Here is a 17,935-nt window from a genome sequence, read left to right as displayed (position 1 = left end):
TATACAGAGAATGTTGCACATATGAGTCAGGCTACAGTTTTTGATTTAGGTTTTATGCCGTGGTCACACCACGCGCGACCAGACGCCACAAATTCACTTCGGTCGTGTGGCGACAGACGCGCCACAATCACCCGGTGTGTCGCTCTGCTTTCGCTGCAAAAATTCACCCCAGGGCGTCATCAAATAGGAGGAGCTTCCATTCCGCTCGCCAGCTCCAGTTGTCAGTCAAGTTAACATGACGAACCTTGATCACACGGAGTGAGTTGTTGTGGAAAGCTCCCAATTCGGGGAATATCATTATTTGCTGCAGGAGCTGCGTCTGGATGACGGCCGCTTTCAGCGGTCCTTCCGCCTCTGCAGGACCCAGTTTGAGGACTTCCTGTCCCGTTCACGCGCGCACATCTAAACAATAAAAAAAAAAAAAAAACTCTGCTGCTTCTTGCTCTTCCCCAAAATACTCTGTCATAATTGTGTTTAGAAACCAGTCACCATTTGTTTTATTATACATCTATGTAGTTAATAAGTAAAATAATCTCCACGGACGAAACTGGTTGTGCTAATTGCTCATTTGCAGCAACAAAAATACCTCTTTTTTCACCATATATTTTATAACATATGTTTCACTGTTGTTTTATGGCAACTCAGCACTTTGATAAAGCAATGTCATTTGAAATAATTATTTTTGTTCTTTATTATAAACTGTTTTATTCTTATTTTATATTTCAGCTGCCAAGGGACATTTGACGATTTGTTGATTTTTAAGTTTTCAAATAATGTTCTGTTGTTAAATAAAGTGATGGAAGGAGAGAAATTGTTTCCCTGGCACATTTTTTTAAAAATTCCCCACTAATCCGATTAATCGATTGTGTGGAAACCCCATCAGATTCATCGATGATCCAAATAATCGTTTGTTGCAGCCCTAGTATGTAGGCACATGTGGCATAAACACTGACATGGCAGGGAGGGGGAAATGGATTAAGACTGTTATTGTAGACTATTGTTTATGGAATGTTTACTGCATCAATGCAAACCAGTTCAGTTGTAGCAGGTGTGAGGTATTGGAGGGTGAAGGGAGTTAAGAAGTGAAGTGTTCATTTAGGAGTCTGTTGACCTGGGGGTAGAGGCGGTTTGCCATCCTGCTGGTCCTGGCAGGGAGTGACCTGTACCTCCGGCCGGAGGGCAGCAGGTCGAACAGGTTGTGTGCTGGGTGGACGCGGCCTCTGATGATACAAGTCCGATGCAGGCAGCGGGAGATGTACACAGTGGAGATCGATGGGAGGTCAGACCCAATGACTTTTCCTGCTGTCTTCACCACCATCTGAATTGCCTGCTTCTCTGCCTTGCTTGTATGGTTCTCCACACAAGCAAGCCATATGTCAGCACAGTTGTAAAAATTGATCATAAGCCTCTGAGGGATGTTAAGTCTCTTTAACTTCCTCAGGTAAAAGAGATGCTGCTGAGCTTTTCCCACAGCAGAGGTGATGTTGCTTCTCCAGGACAGATCCTCTGACACTGTCAGGCCCAGGAATTTAAAAGAGGGCACTCTCTCCACAGGCTGCCCATTTATGAACAGTGGTGGAAGTCCACAGTTATTTCCTTTTTGATTTTTATTTATTAATTCATGTTTAAGGCCAGATTGTGTGTCTTGCACCACTTTGTCAAAAGTTCAACCTCCTCCCTATATGCAGTCTCGTTGCTTGATATGAGTCCAAGCACAGTTAGGTCATCTGCAAAATTTATGATGTAATTAGTAGGACGTGAGGGAGAGCAGTCATGTGTACAGGAGTGGACTTGGTACACAGCCCTGGGGAGCACTGGTATTGATGGCGATGGTGGGGGAAATGTGCCCCCCTACCTTCGCATACTGATAGCAGTTTGTTAGAAAGACCAGTATCCAGTTGCATAGTGTGTTGTTTAATCCAAGGTTTCTCAGTTTCAACAGGAGTGTGCTAGGCAGAATGGTGTTGAACGCTGAGCTAAAATCAATAAAAAGCACTCTTGTGTAGGTGTTTTTGTGTTCCAATAGAGTGTAAAGCACAGTAGCGACAGCGTCCTCTGTTGATCTGTTTTCCCTGTATGTAAATTGGTACTGGTCCAGAGCCGGTGGAATGGCACTCTTGATGCTTTTCAGTATCAGTCGCTCCAGGCATTTGGCCAGGATGGAAGTGAGAGCCACAGGCTAGTAATCATTCAGGCAGGTGGCGACCTTTTTAGGTACAGGAATAATTGTGGCTGCCTTAAAACTTGCCAGGACCCAGGCAGTGGAGAGGGACAGATTGAAAATGTCTGTGAGAACCTCTGTCAGCTCATCTGCACAGTCTCTGAGCACCCGTCCCAGCACCCCGTCTGGTCCAGCTGTCTTCCTGGGGTTGATTTTGCACAGGAAGTTTCACCTCGTTTGCATCCAGAACTCGTACTCTGTTCTCTTCAGAGGGTAGGCGCAGGGCTGGTATGGCAGCATCACTTTTGTCAAAATGAGCATAAAACAGATTCAGTTCCCTTGCCAGGGTGGGAGAACAGGCAGTAGGGATAGATATTGTTCTCTTATAGTCTGTTAATGCCCTCATGCCCTGCCGCACCTGCTGTGGGTTGACGAGGTGTCAAAGTGGGCTTCTACAACCCCTGGCAAAAATTATGGAATCACCAGCCTCGGAGGATGTTCATTCAGTTGTTTAATTTTGTTGAAAAAAAGCAGATCACAGACATGACACAAAACTAAAGTCATTTCAAATGGCAACTTTTTGGCTTTAAGAAACACTATAAGAAATCAAGAAAAAAAATTGTGGCAGTCAGTAACGGTTACTTTTTAGACCAAGCAGAGGGAAAAAAATATGGACTCACTCAATTCTGAGGAATAAATTATGGAATCACCCTGTAAATTTTCATCCCCAAAACTAACACCTGCATCAAATCAGATCTGCTCGTTAGTCTGCATCTAAAAAGGAGTGATCACACCTTGGAGAGCTGTTGCACCAAGTGGACTGACATGAATCATGGCTTCAACACGAGAGATGTCAATTGAAACAAAGGAGAGGATTATCAAACTCTTAAAAGAGGGTAAATCATCACGCAATGTTGCAAAAGATGTTGGTTGTTCAGTCAGCTGTGTCTAAACTCTGGACCAAATACAAACATGGGAAGGTTGTTAAAGGCAAACATACTGGTAGACCAAGGAAGACATCAAAGCGTCAAGACAGAAAACTTAAAGCAACATGTCTCAAAAATCAAAAATGCACAACAAAACAAATGAGGAACGAATGGGAGGAAACTGGAGTCAACGTCTGTGACCGAACTGTAAGAAACCGCCTAAAGGAAATGGGATTTACATACAGAAAAGCTAAACGAAAGCCATCATTAACACCTAAAAGAGAAAAAAACAAGGTTACAATGGGCTAAGGAAAAGCAATCGTGGACTGTGGATGACTGGATGAAAGTCATATTCAGTGATGAATCTCGAATCTGCATTGGGCAAGGTGATGATGCTGGAACTTTTGTCTGGTGCCGTTCCAATGAGATTTATAAAGATGACTGCCTGAAGAGAACATGTAAATTTCCACAGTCATTGATGATATGGGGCTGCATATCAGGTAAAGGCACTGGGGAGATGGCTGTCATTACATCAGCAATAAATGCACAAGTTTACGTTGATATTTTGGACACTTTTCTTATCCCATCAATTGAAAGGATGTTTGGGGATGATGAAATCATTTCTCAAGATGATAATGCATCTTGCCATAGAGCAAAAACTGTGAAAACATTCCTTGCAAAAAGACACATAGGGTCAATGTCATGGCCTGCAAATAGTCCGGATCTTAATCCAGTTGAAAATCTTTGGTGCAAGTTGAAGAAAATGGTCCATGACAAGGCTCCAACCTGCAAAGCTGATCTGGCAACAGCAATCAGAGAAAGTTGGAGCCGGATTGATGAAGAGTACTGTTTGTCACTCATTAAGTCCATGCCTCAGACTGCAAGCTGTTATAAAATCCAGAGGTGGTGCAACAAAATACTAGTGATGTGTTGGAGCGCTCTTTTGTTTTTCATGATTCCATTATTTTTTCCTCAGAATTGAGTGAGTCCATATTTTTTCCCCTCTGCTTGGTCTAAAAAAGTAACCATTACTGACTGCCACAGTTTTTTTTTGTTTTTTTCCTGATTTCTTATAGTCTTTCTTAAAGCCAGGAAGTTGCCATTTAAAATGACTTTAGTTTTGTGTCATGTCTGTGATCTGCTTTTTTCTACAAAATTAAACAACTGAATGAACATCCTCCGAGGCCGGTGATTACATAATTTTTTGCCAGGGGTTGTAGTTGCCTCCTGTATGCTTTTTTTTTTTTTTTTTGGCAGATTTAATGCTCCTCCTCAGAGCACTTCTAGCTGCACTGTAGGCCTCACTGTCCCCTGACCTGTAGGCTGCATCCCTGGCCTTAAGCAGTTGCTGTAATTTATGCGTCATCCATGGTTGTTGATTAGGAAAAATGTGATATTGCTTCCATGATGTCACATTGTCTATAAAAAAATGATGTAATCCATGACTGTGATTATGTACTGGTTGAGGGACTGACATGTTAATGCTCTTACGCTCTAAATACATCCCAGTCTGTAGAATGGAAGCAATCCTGCATCCCAGGGATGGTCCTCTCAGGCTATATCCACCATTGGCCAGGCAGTTTTTATGACTGGTGTATTCGAGGATAGAGCATGAGTCAGATGTGGTCACTTACACCCAGGTGGGGCAGTCTCTTTGCTGTAAAGGCAGTAGCAATGCTTGTATAGACATGGTATAGCGTTTTATCTCCTGGTTGCACATTTTACATTACGATGGAGTTTATGTAACATTGTCTTAAGGTCACAATGGTAGAAATCCCCCGCTGCTATAAAGACGCTGTCAGGATGTGCAACCAAGCTGTTTTTTATGCTGTCATGTAGCTGTGCTAACACTAGCTTGGCATAAGCATCAGGGGGAATATACACAGCGCACATAAAAACGGCAGCAAATTCCCTTGGGAGATAAAACAGTCTACATTTAAGCATCATAAACTCCACGTGTGGGCAGCAGTGCCTGGCCACTACTGTGTTGTTGGAACACCATGAGTCATTGATGTAAGTGCACAAGCCACTGCCGATCTTCTTACCCGAGTCAGCTGTTCTGTCGGCTCGGTGAGCGGTGAAGCGGGCGTTTGAGAAGAGGATGGAATGCAGAGGGACCTTAGCAGGTTAGCCTTTAGCCTGGCCTGCACCCCCCCCCCCCCCCCAAAAAAAAAAAAACTTGCTTGCCTCTCAGTCACCACGTGTAGCGCCTTTCTCCGGAGGTATTACATTGTCTGTGAATGAATAAGTGTCACCAGTGCTGAGTGCAAGTAGATTGGCATGACTGTACTGTAGAGACTCGGCTAGAAAAGAATGCACAAGAATAGTATGAGAGTGCTCAGGGCTGCTGCGTCTATGCGCACTGCCATCTTGCCCATCATCCAACTATTCGATTTAAAAAAAAAAAAAAAAAAAAAAAAAAAAACTGGTCACGGAAGTGCACAAACCAATCGAGGTCTATCATCACATACAACTTAAATCTAAGTTGTTATGAATTTGAGTCCCATTGGCTGCTACCTTGTTTGCACTTGGTGTCACCACAGCATATCTGAGTTGGATCTGCATGTTGAATTGGCACAACTTTTACACCGGCTGCCCTTCCTGATGCAACTTCACATTTATAAGCTGGCATGCACATAGCTGGTACTCATGGTGCTTGTGCGTGCTAAAAATAAATGATGCGCAGGAGAAAACGCAATGGGAGCACTTCATAAGTGGAAAGCAATGACAGACTGTAGGAAAAGTGTTTCCCTCTGCTGTGCATCAATGATGTTTAGCACACGTGAGCACCATGAGTACCAGTTACGTGCACCCCTGTTTATAACATAAATATTTATTATAAACACAAAAGCAGATGCTGTAACAACTGAAGTGTGTCTGTTAATTAGGATTTCTTAATGTGACATAAACCTCATGATAAAATCATTTATCACCTGAGGCGGTAATATGGTCATCAGGTATTGTGAAGACTTTGTGTCCCATCTGTCTGTGCTCAACATAAGTCAATCAATCAGTCAATCAATTTTTTTTTATATAGCGCCAAATCACAACAAATAAGTCCATTCCTATGGCCAGGGTCTTCACATTCACAGGGACCATTCTTGGGACACAGACCTTGGGCACGTTCAAAGATGGCTAAGAGGCCAAAAGGTCACATTCTGGTTCCTATTTTTATGCTCATATTGCATATTTTAGCATAGCATTATGTGTTATTTCAGCATTTAATTACACCCTCCTTGACACTGATTTGCTTTGAATGTTGTAATCGGGACAGAGTAATTACTAAAATATGAATTTGACTATTTGTTGATTGTGAATGCTTTGAAATTATGCACAATAGGGGTGGGGTTTCTTTTACCTATACCTGTGCCTTATTGACTACTTTGAATTCATGGACATGTTTAACCCTCTGGGGCCGAGGCCATCATATACGACAGCTGAATACAAGTTTCACTAAATTATAAATAACCTTTTAATGGTATGAGATAGAAACTTACTTTTTTTTTTTTTTTTTTTTTTGCTGAAAAGTAAACTCCGCGGACTTAGAGCCAGCTGTCCACCATGTTTGTACTCCTCATAGAACCTGTGATAAGACGTGTGCAGTGTGAGTGTCCGCTCAGGAATTGGTTCACCGACACATAGTTTTCCAGTATCCACTCATACAGCAGAGTGATCTCATGGTGATCCAAAGAGTCTCAGTGGATGAGATACATCACTATTTGTTGTGAATGTTATGATTGAAAATGGCTCTCATAATTGATGCGTCAAGAGCATTGAAGAGCAATAAAACGCACAGACCATTTTGTATATATTGTTCAAAATGTGCATTTGTCTTTATTGTTAGAACCTTTATTTTTACGTTCTTTTGTACAAGACCCCCAGATACCTTTATAAAGTGTTGAAATAGTTGTTTATTGTACTTTGCTGTGTGTTTTGAATAAAATGTGTGAAAATTTCCGCTTAATTTTTTTCCTTTTCTTATTTCTGATTGTAAGCCTTTATTACACTTATAAAACACCACTATAGCATATATATATATATATATATATATATATATATATATATATATATTTTGAAAGTACAGGTTGTCTTGAAAAAAGAGACATACTACTTGACTGTGAGATGCAGGCTGAGCTTTTAACAGCAATAATAAAAAATTTATGCTAGGCGAGTGAACTGTTGAAAAAATGCTCTCGGACCCCAGAGGGTTAACGATTCATTCATTTAATTGTAAAACATATAGGGAAACAGCTTTTTTAAATAATTAAAACAGTGTGGTGTGCACACTTCGACAGCCAAATTACCACAGACTCTCTCAGTTCCATTGAAGAGAACACAAAGCAAAAGAGGGGAAAACTGAACATGCAACTCTTTCAGTTGTAAAGATTTAGAAATGTAAAATCCACACCATCAAAGAAGCCCCCATGCACACATCGCATGGGCAATCGCCAGCCAGAGAACATGTCCAGGTCCACTAGTCCTCAGGTACGCATAGTGCGTGATCGCTGGTCAGAGAATAATGTCCAAATGCAGCTCTGCCTTCAGCTCATGTTCTCTCATGATTGTGGTACATTATAGAAAGGCCATTATCTCCTGAAAATAATGTATTCCGACTTTTTCCAATGTACGAAATACATTTGCATGTCCAGGCAGTGTGTAAAAACAGTATGGTGGAGATACTCCAGGTCAATGTTCATGGCAGCAGTAAACAGCACACTTTAGGTTCCAAAATCTTACAGGCTCTAAGTTTTGGGGTGAAGTGTGTTGTCTCTTCTGTAAATCTGAGCTATCACTTTCAAAGGAAAGCTCAGAAGCTTCATTATCAGACATAACCACATTTGTTTTGCTCAGTCTTTTACCCATCAGGATGTTTCTGGTTATTCTGAAATGTACGTCACATGCTGAGAATGGCCAAGTGAGACTTTTTACGGATATGCACCCGTTAACCTGGAGAGAGGGATAATGAGCCATTTAAAAAAAATCAGCCCATGTTGAGTGCATGAAGAGACAATCATGAGTACTTTGATGTTATGTTGCTAACTTGAATGTTTAAAAAAATGTGCAATATGTCCTTCAACTTTGATAGTGACGCATCAAAGCCACATTTGATTCTAGCTGGGAGGCCTAGACCACCCAGTGTTTTTTTTTTTTGTGTTGACAGGCTTCCCAGATGAGAGACATTTTTAAGCATAAGGTGGAAGTACAAGAAACCTGGGCACCCTCTATTGTTTCATAATCAGATCTCAGCTGTAATCAAATTGAGATGTGCCTAGAGGCTTGGCTCTGTTTATCTCAGGTCTAAATGCTTTTTATTGATGACAGCAATTGAAATTTCTGTAATTCTTGCCTTCTGCTTGTCTTGTACAGCCCTAACTCTTGTAAATTTAATCCACTTGTCTGTTCTTGCTCTATAATATCTGATTTTTTTTTTTTTGCACCAATTATATCTATTGCTTCTCAGACTAGTATGATCAAAATTTTGATTGTTAGTGCAAAAACCGACACATCAGCTATGCTTTGGCCGAAGTTTACCAAGCCAGGTCAGGAACTTGCAGTTTGTTGTCATTGACAAGCACACAGATGTTTATCACACTACTAGAGTGCAGTACACTGACTGTATTCAACATGGAAACAAGATTTATATTAAAAATATCTATTTTCAGTTCCTCACTTGGTATGCAGGTGCTTAATGTGTCATTCTTCAGGTTTGAAATAATGTTGCATGTACCCGCCACTTTCTTCTAATGTCAAGGATGATGAACTTTTTTTTTCTTTAAGTTGGGCCTAATATTTAAATAGCTTCATTCATGAAGTGTGACTGAGTGGCATTGGGTATTGAGAACCGGTTCTTTTCGGGTATCTTTAAGTAATGATTTGATCCACCGATATCAATAGTCTTTTTGCTTAACAATTCCCTTATCGGTCCTTCAGGGCGGCCGTTGTTTTTGAGGGTGTTTGTCGGGAAAATGATCATTTCTCTGATTGCTGACCCTGCAGCGGCTCTGTAATCAGCCGCTTCTGCGGTGCAACTCCATTTTGTAGCGTAAACCAATGAAGCAATGCTTTGATCCGCTGGCTTGTTGGTTCCTTGTTTTATTTCGTTTTATCTTAATTTTTCCCCACTGAAACGCTAAAGAGCATATGTCTGTGAGTAATATTTTCCTTTTGTTAAACTGACCTGTTATAGTCTTCTGAAACAGTTGATGTATTTTATAACTTAAAAACAGGACATGCTAACGCCTTAGCATGTCTATGGCATTTTCAATGTTAAAGTTAGCATTAGCTGTTCACATCTCAGCACGTTTGTGTGCATTTGTTTTCTGTATAATAATTAATGGCTCAGCGTTTGTCATAAGAGTCAAATGTATTAAAAAATTGCAATTTTTTAAATGTATTTTTATTTATACATTAATAATAATAGTAGTAATAAGTCTTCAGAAGCTTCAAGTCTGCTTCTTAACTCCTCTCAAAGCTATTAAAATGTCAATCGTGAGTCACTTGTGTGGATTAAAGTCACTAACTGGGGCTCTTGTTGCAGTCGGTAAGATTAGTCCTTACTGGCGTAAAGTGCCTTGATTCGATTTTCTTGTGATCTGGTACTATATAAATATAATTATAAGTGAATAGTATATTGATGTGTATGTCTGTGTGTCGACATGTAGTAGTGAATTTGTATTTATGTAAATATGACTGATTAGAAATGTTGGACTTGTACTAGCAGGGGTGGGCGCTAATAAGCTTTGCTTCAGCCCACACCCTTTCGGACTCACTAGTTTTGTCTGTTTGTTTGTGGAATTGTTCATTTTTTTCTATTTGAATATTTTGTGTGCCGAATAAAAAAAACTTTGTCACACATTGCTGTTATGTTGTGGATTTCTATGTTCATGTTGGAGATTATTTAAGTATTGTATTTATTATTTAAGTATTTAATTTTGATTACGACTTTATTTTTCTGTAAGATAATGTGAATGTCATTTGATTCTGTTTTGTATTTGGATATTGAACATTTTGCACACAATTGCACATCTGAAAGAAATTAAACTATTTAACGTGTTTACTATAAAAAAAAAAAAAAAAAAAAAAAAAAAAAAAAGTCAAACAAGAATCGTCCTCCATTCTGTTAGCACAGCTCCAAACGCTGCGCGGCTCTCTGCTGAGACAGAGTCCGGTCGGCATTAACTTCAAAATGAATTTCCACTTTAAATAAAATGACACCTCCTTTCCAAATAGTGTAATACAGACAATAAACTACAATCGTCTAAAACGTTTTTCCTCCCAAAATGAGACGTCCTGCATTCTTTATGAATTACATCCTGATGTGCAGCACAGCCAGCTGCAAGAGCTCAGCTCAGATATATGGAAAGACATTCATGCCAATAATGTCTAAAAGGAAATGCTTTTCACAAAAACTACAGATTTTTTTTTATTTCTGTTTATGTCCAGAGATCAAGGATCCACCATGTAGAGTTTATTTCTGTCCAAGGATCAAGCATCCAGTGACCAATTTCATATTTATTTATTTTAAGACAATAAAATGTTGACATAGAAAACCTGTAAAGCCTACTTTTAGTACACAGAAAATTCACAAGCGGTAGGGAATCAGATCGATAATGGTATCTATAGATAAAATCTTATCAATACCCATCCCTAAGGCTAGACGTCGGTTTAGCAGGGGAAAATGTCAACGAGACAAAGATCAAAAGTTACTGGTCCATGTCCTCAGACCAGTGGAATTCTCTATGCCTGCACAGTGGAATTGAAATGTGCTTTTGTTACTAGTCAGTAGAAATTTCACACTAACCATTTGGGAATTAGTGATTTACAGCATTCTGCACAGTTTTTCTCATCATAACCACAGAAGCCTATAACACCTTCATAGGTGTCTTTTCCTCCATTTTCCATATGATTGTTGCTACTTGCTACTTTTTCTGGAGGTGATGGTCTAGTGGTTAAGGTGTTGGGCTTGAGTTCATGGGTTCAAATCCCCGCCTGACTGGAAAATCATTAAGGGCCCTTGGGCAAGGCCTTTAATCCCCTATTGCTCCCGGTGTGTAGTGAATGCCTTGTATGGCAGCACCCTGAATGTGAGGCATAATTGTAAAGCGCTTTGAGCGTCTGATGCAGATGGAAAAGCGCTATATGAATGCAGTCCATTTACCATTTCTGGTTTGGGGTTGTAATTTGGCTCCCAGTTTAAGGGCTTGGCTTCCTGTGTGGCCAGTTGACTTATTGGCTGCACGTTGAGGTGCCTAAAGATTTCCACTCCTATCGGCATACCGCTGGTCCTGTTCACTTTGGACCCTTAAATAAGATCACCTCACTCTTAACTGCTTAGCCACAAAAGTAAAAACAAAACAATTTCTTCTTACCCTACTTTTTCTTTTTTTTATAGGCACAGAGCTGGCGCAGGTCGTGGGTTTTCCGTGGATAATGAGAGAGAGTGGTGGTAGTCTGGCCCAGAACTGCTGGCAAGAAGACTTGGATCTGACTACTATAGGTCAGGACAGCACCAAAGGAGGTGGGCATTCTATAATTTCAACTTCTGGGTGCTCTAAGCTGTGGTTACCCTTGTTATTATGAGGTCAGAGTTCTCAAACTCCAAAACTGTCTGAATGCCAGTGGTCAGGTTCTCTACTACCTTGGAGTAATGTCTCCTGTGTTTCTCGCAAGATGGATTATTTTTGGTTTTCCTCACTGTCGGTGGTTCTACACTTCACATACACAAAGATGAATGCCTCTATAAACAGCTTTGAGGATTCCAAAATATTCCACAAATTGATGGAATTGGATGACAAAACATCTAAATGAATAATTAACATAGACAGGCCTTATCAGGGTACTTTTGCTTGTATTTGAAGGTTGTGTGTCCAGTCAATGGCGTTTTAAAAAAAAAAAATTGTATATCAATTATAAATCATTTCTTCCAAGTCTTTAACTTGTACAAGCCCTAATACAGCTGGTAAAAGTAAACTGAAAACTGTCACCCTGAGGGTGACTGGTATCGCCAAAAAGGTGAACAAAAGAGAACGACCACCACGAAGAGGGACTGACAGGCAAGGGAATATACTGTATTCATGCCAAATTTGGAAGCAAAAAAAGCACAATTTGCGACCAGCAAAGTGTTGTGGGGTTGTTTTTTTTTGTGTGTGTGATTTGTTTGACCTTCCTGTGACCTTGAGCTTGATTCTATTGTTTGCTGAAACATATCTCCATAGGAATACTACATGTGAACATACAGGAGTCTGCAATGATGATTTACACACTTTGTCACACCCTTAAAGTAGACCTGTGTTGAAATAAATGCAGTCAGATCTTTGGACCAAAAAATGACATTTACACATAAGATCCTTCTGAATGTAGTAAAGTAAATCTGCAAGCCCTGATCTGTCATTCAACAGAGAAATCTTCATTTAAAAATTACAAATTTACAGCTAAAATTTAGCCCTCCGCAAAACTGTCATCACATCTGGGACGCTGCCGAGACGTCAGAGAGAAGACCCTATCCCAGCATACATTGCGTGCGCCAACTGTAATTTGTGGATTTGTCAGTTTGCATCTGCACCTTTTTCTTGTCTTATACGGAAGGATCTACTTTTTTAAAACTTCATATTGTCTTGCGGCACGTTTGGTGAGTACACATTTATTTTATTTGTGCTTGAAAATTATTTTGGGGACTTTTTCATACGCCCGTTTGAGTAGTGTCGCATTGAAAATCTGTCTTTCGCCTCCGGTGTTACCGTCGTGGGGTACAGGGCGGGACCTGCAAAGAATCCAAGTCGTCATAAAGATATAAACCTCTCTCAGCGCCATGGAGCTCTGCGGCTCCGATTACCGAGACGTGCAGCGCTGCGGAAAGTCTGTCCTTGCAGCAACATATGTCACCGGCCGCTCCGCATTAAAACAGCGAGCGTATTCTCTGGACTTTTGCCAAGTTGGCTGCTCCTCCATTCAGTAGACAGGGACGTGGTGCTGGCTGCACAGCAGACACGGGGGCGATGTGAGTGGCCCGCTTCGGCGTTTACTGAGCATGCGGACTCAGTAAGCGCAGCGGAGGCAGCGAGTGAGGCGTCGGGGAAGAACGTCGCCTGCTGTCGATGTCGCCGCTGATCTGAGCATGCAGAGCTGTATCTCACATTCATTGCAGCTTACTTTTGGATGCTGAAACCAGGATCTGTATAACAGTAACATTACTAACAGATAAAATCAATTTCATTGCGGGATCGGACTGAAGGCGTGAGCGCTCCATCTTCTGCTGGACGTCACTGCAATGACCCGGATGTACAAACAGTTTTCGCTGAGGGCCAAATTTTATCTGCAAATTTGATTTGATTTCTCCGCTGAATTACAAATTTGGGCTTGCAGATTTACTTTACTGCATTCATAAGGGTCTTATAAATACATATCAGCTATTTCTTTCTGAGATCTGACCACATTTATTTCAATGCAGGTCTACTTAAAAAAAAAAAAAAATCTTTTTTTTTTTTTTTCCTGATGAAGTCATTGAATGATGTCATTACTTAAAACCTTTGATATATTCTGGATCCTCTCATCAAGCCCTTTAATTTGATGTGTCTGAAGTTTGAAACCCTGAAGGTCACGGTCAATTGCTTTTCCCAGGTAATGGCTTATGGGCAAGGCCGATCACTGTCCATGCCAAATTTGGAGGCAAAATTTCAAAAACTGCGGCTAGGAAAGTTGTTTCGTTGAATTTAGTGTTTGACCTTGAGCTTGATCCTTACCTTGCTCGGGCTGCTTTTATGTTAATTTGCAAAAGACTGAACGGTCCCCCCCTAAAAATTGTTCCGCCCTGCCTTCACTGCGCATGCATCATTTGAATCACAGCAGCTCGTCTGAGACAGATTCTCTACACCCAAAGTGATGAAAGGGAATAATGTGATTATTAACCATCAGAAGACAAAGTAAAACCTCTTAAATTGTTCTAAAGTCAATTTTAAGAAGAAACGAGGTGATAATCGGTGAGTCGCTACTGACACATTGAAATGACAGAGGCGCAGTGAACGCAGCAACTAGCAGCTCGTCTGGCTGCGATTCTCTGATCGCTTTATCCATCTTTTATGTTGAAATAATGCTGAATTTATGGGGAAATGATTGTTGTACGAAAGCTTCAGATATCTGTCGCTGTGATAGATGACTGGAGTGCAGTGTTAAGGAGAAACAAGGCGATAATTGGTTTATATCCATTGTATATATCCATCAGGGTGATGGATATCTTGCCAAAAGATGAACAAGCAGGCCTACCACCATGAAGAGAGACTGACTGGCAAGGCCATTCACTATATTCATGCCAAATTTGGAGGAACAATTTGAAAAAAAAATTGCGACCAGGAAAGTTGTTTTGTTGAATTTAATCTTTGACCTTTCTGTGACCTTGACCTTTGATTTTGACCATGATCCTTTTGTGTGCTGAAAGGTAGCTCCACAGGGCTGCTATATGTGAACTTCTGAGTATGCAGTGATGCTTTGTCACACCCTTAAAAAAAAAAAAAAAAAAAATTGAAAGTTTTGTCGTGATGATGTCATCAAATGATATCATAACTTAAAACTTTTGACATATTCTGGATCATTTCATCATATTACAAGGCATGCTTTATAGGGCTGCAGCTATCGATTTAATTTAGTAATCGATTATTCTGGCGAGTGAGTAATCGGATAAAAAGTACAGTAAACATCAGTAGTCCAGGGCTCTCTCTAAGCAATGGGACAATGTCGCTGCGCCAAAGTCTTGACATTTTGCTGAAATGGCGATGGGATGTGGTTTTGTTTAACTTTTTTTTTTAGGTTGGAGGACTGGGTCCCTATGTTGTGTGTGTGTGTGTGTGTGTTTTTTTTGGGGGGGGGGGGGGAGCAAAAATTAAAAAGCGAAACGCTCAGTGCAAGTCTGAGCAAAACACAGAAGAAAGGGTGGGCTTTTGCTGAGAGGATCTTATTTCAGAAACTCAATGTGGCCAGGGAAGGAGCTGGGATTCGACGGTGTGAGGTGTGTGCTCAGCCCTTCACACCGAGCAGAGACAGCAGCTGGCCATTCAGGCTTTTACATAATATATGAGAATGAGGTTATAGTGACAAACAAAACAGGAGTTTCCACCTACCTTGCAGCATGTGACGTCACCACGCTAACGTCCACTAAATTGCTTGTAAATCCTTCCAGAGGTGTTATCAGGTTACAAAAAGTGTTTTCAGTTTTAGAAGGGTTTGTCGTGGTGTTGTCGTAAGGTGTTATTTCTAACCAAAAATGAAGCAAAGTTAGCAGTTGGTGACACCAGGAAGTGACGTCACCACGCTAATGTCCGAAATCATGCCATAAAATTAGGTACAGAATGTGACATTTTAACCTCTTAAAATAGGTCAAGGTTAGCCATCTTCGAACTTGTCCAAGGTCTGTGTCCCAAGAACGTTCCCTGTGAATTTCAAGACTGTGGCAGTAATGGAACTGGACACAGACAGATGGACAGACACCGGGTCTTCACTGTACCCAATGGCCATATGTTGGCTTCGGGTAAAAAGCACAATGTTCAGTCGGGGATCAGTGTGCAAAGTGTTTTTCTTCATAATAAGTGGTAACATTAGAAATGTAAATATTGCCTTATTCGAGAGTGTCCAGAAATGCAACTGTGGATTCAGGGGTATCAAAAAAGGAATTTGCCCTTCATGGAGACACCAGAGGACCGCTGGGTAAGCAAATCCACGCTATTTATTATGAAGAGCCAGTGCTTTCCCCATCGTGTCTAACGCTTGCTGCCTTCAGAGGACCTCCGCAGACAGGTCTGGGTAAAACTGCAGCTGGGAGCCACCATGGTGGATGTCGCATTTCTTCAATGCCACTCTGAGAACAGCCTCTCTTTGAGAATATCACAAAAATGGACCAAGATGCTTCTCGGGGGCTTGTCTGGAGCTGGAGCGGGAGTTGGAGCTCAGTGGGCACGTTCAATCTCCAGCGGGGGATAATCAGCAGGCAGGCCAACTAAAGACGGTAATGTTGCTTGGAGAAAGTCCGCAAGAGGACTGTTGCCCCCCCGGTTTCTCTGGAAGGTTAACAGTTTTCAGGTTTTTACAACAGCCATGGCTTTCTAAATCATCAATTTTCAGCTGCAATTGCTCCACTTTTTTTTCCATGGCAGTCATGCAGGTGATTGAGCTCTGTGGCTGTCCTCAGAAGCCGAGACCCTCTCCTCGACCTATTCCATGCGCTTTTCTACATCCTTCACTTGGTTAGTAAGAGCTAATAGAGCCCTCCACTGTGATGACAGACACTTTTATTGCACTCAGAACCCGGGGGGGGGGGGGGGGGGGGTGTTAGTGTTTTACTCTGTAATCGTGATAGTCACCGAGTTTTTAAAATGTCTTATCACAAAGTGTTCTCTCTTTTTTTTTTTTTTTTTTTTTTTTTTTTTCTTTAACGGCATTGTGCAAGTTTTAATAGACCGCAGCAGTCCGCGGAAACTGATCTGTGTGTTGCAGATACAAATCAGTGTCCTCAGATCCGCGGAATTTCGAGGAGAAAAAAGCCTGGCTGTTGCGACAGTTGTCATAAAGGGAGACTGGTTGGTTGCTGCAGCAACACTGTCTCCTGCGCGAAGCTAAACATAGCATGTGGACATCGCAAACCTTTAGAGATCTAAAGTTTTTAAAAGAAGACTTGTGCAGCGTGTCTCTGTCATGGGCCGACTTCGGACAGAGAGAAGATGGCAAGAAAGATGGTTTGAAAAAGTCTGATAAGGACAAGAATCTGTGGCTGGCTTCATCAACACACCTGAAAGATAAAAAACGGGAAAAGTGAACTGTGACCTCAGGAAACACAGTAAGAATTTTGCCTCTCTGGAAAATAAACATTGTGCTGTTCAGAGTTTTAGAAAACATTAATTTCATTAATCTCGACTTTCTTTCATTGGGGAAAAAAAGATGAATTTTTATTAATAAAGGTAAAGAATCAGCCCAGAACTGCACAGGAGGAGCTGGTCAATGACCTGAAGAGAGCTGGCACCACTGTTTCCAATGTTACTGTGGGTAATACACTAAGACACCATGGGTTAAAATCATGCATGGCACGGAAGGTTCCCCTGCTTAAATCAGCACATGTCCAGTCCCGTCTTAAAGTTTGCCCACGACCATTTGGATGATCCAGAGGAGTCATGGGAGAAAGTTATGTGGTCAGATGAGACCAAAATAGAACTTCTTGGTCTTAATTCCACTCGCTGTGCTTGGAGGAAGAAGAATGCTGAGTACCATACCAAAAACACCGTCCCTACTGTGAAGCATGGGGGTGGAAGCATCATGCTTTGGGGGTGTTTTTCTGCATGTGGGACAGGACGACTGCACTGTATTAAGGAGAGGATGACCGGGGTCATGTATTGCGAGATTTTGGGGAACAACCTCCTTCCCTCAGAGCATTGAAGATGGGTCGTGGATGGGTCTTCAAACATGACAATGACCCGAAGCACGCAGCCGGGATAACCAAGGAGCGGCTCCGTAAGAAGCATATCAAGGTTCTGCAGTGGCCTAGTCAGTCTCCAGACATAAACCCAATAGAAAATCTTTGGAGGGAGCTCAAACTCTGTGTTTCTCAGCGACAGCCCAGTAACCTGGCTGATCTAGAGAAGATCTGTGTGGAGGAATGGGCCAAAATCTCTGCTGCAGTGTGTGCAAACCTGGTGGAAAAATTATAGGAAACGTTTGACCTCTGTATTTGCAAACAAAGGCTACTGTACCATATATTAACATTGATTTTCACAGGTGTTGAAATACATATTTGCAGCAGTAACATACAAATAAATTATTTAAAAAAAATCATACATTGTGATTTCCGGATTTTCTTTTTTAGATTATGTCT

General features: G+C 41.2%; 1 protein-coding gene across 1 annotated transcript in view; it reads left to right on the top strand.

Annotated features, from left to right (window-relative positions):
- Positions 1 to 17,935, top strand: part of senp3b (SUMO specific peptidase 3b) — a 119,484-nt gene that overhangs the window by 13,312 nt on the left and 88,237 nt on the right. Inside the window, exon 2 of the mRNA XM_034165017.1 lies at positions 11,480 to 11,605. Within this exon, the coding sequence (XP_034020908.1) occupies positions 11,518 to 11,605 (88 nt within the window). The 5' untranslated portion in view covers positions 11,480 to 11,517. The remainder of the gene's footprint in view (positions 1 to 11,479; positions 11,606 to 17,935) is intronic.

The sequence above is a fragment of the Thalassophryne amazonica genome, chromosome 23 (assembly GCF_902500255.1).
Source record: "Thalassophryne amazonica chromosome 23, fThaAma1.1, whole genome shotgun sequence".
In the NCBI taxonomy this organism is placed as follows: Eukaryota; Metazoa; Chordata; class Actinopteri; order Batrachoidiformes; family Batrachoididae; genus Thalassophryne; species Thalassophryne amazonica.
This window is presented reverse-complemented; position numbering and strand designations above follow the sequence as displayed.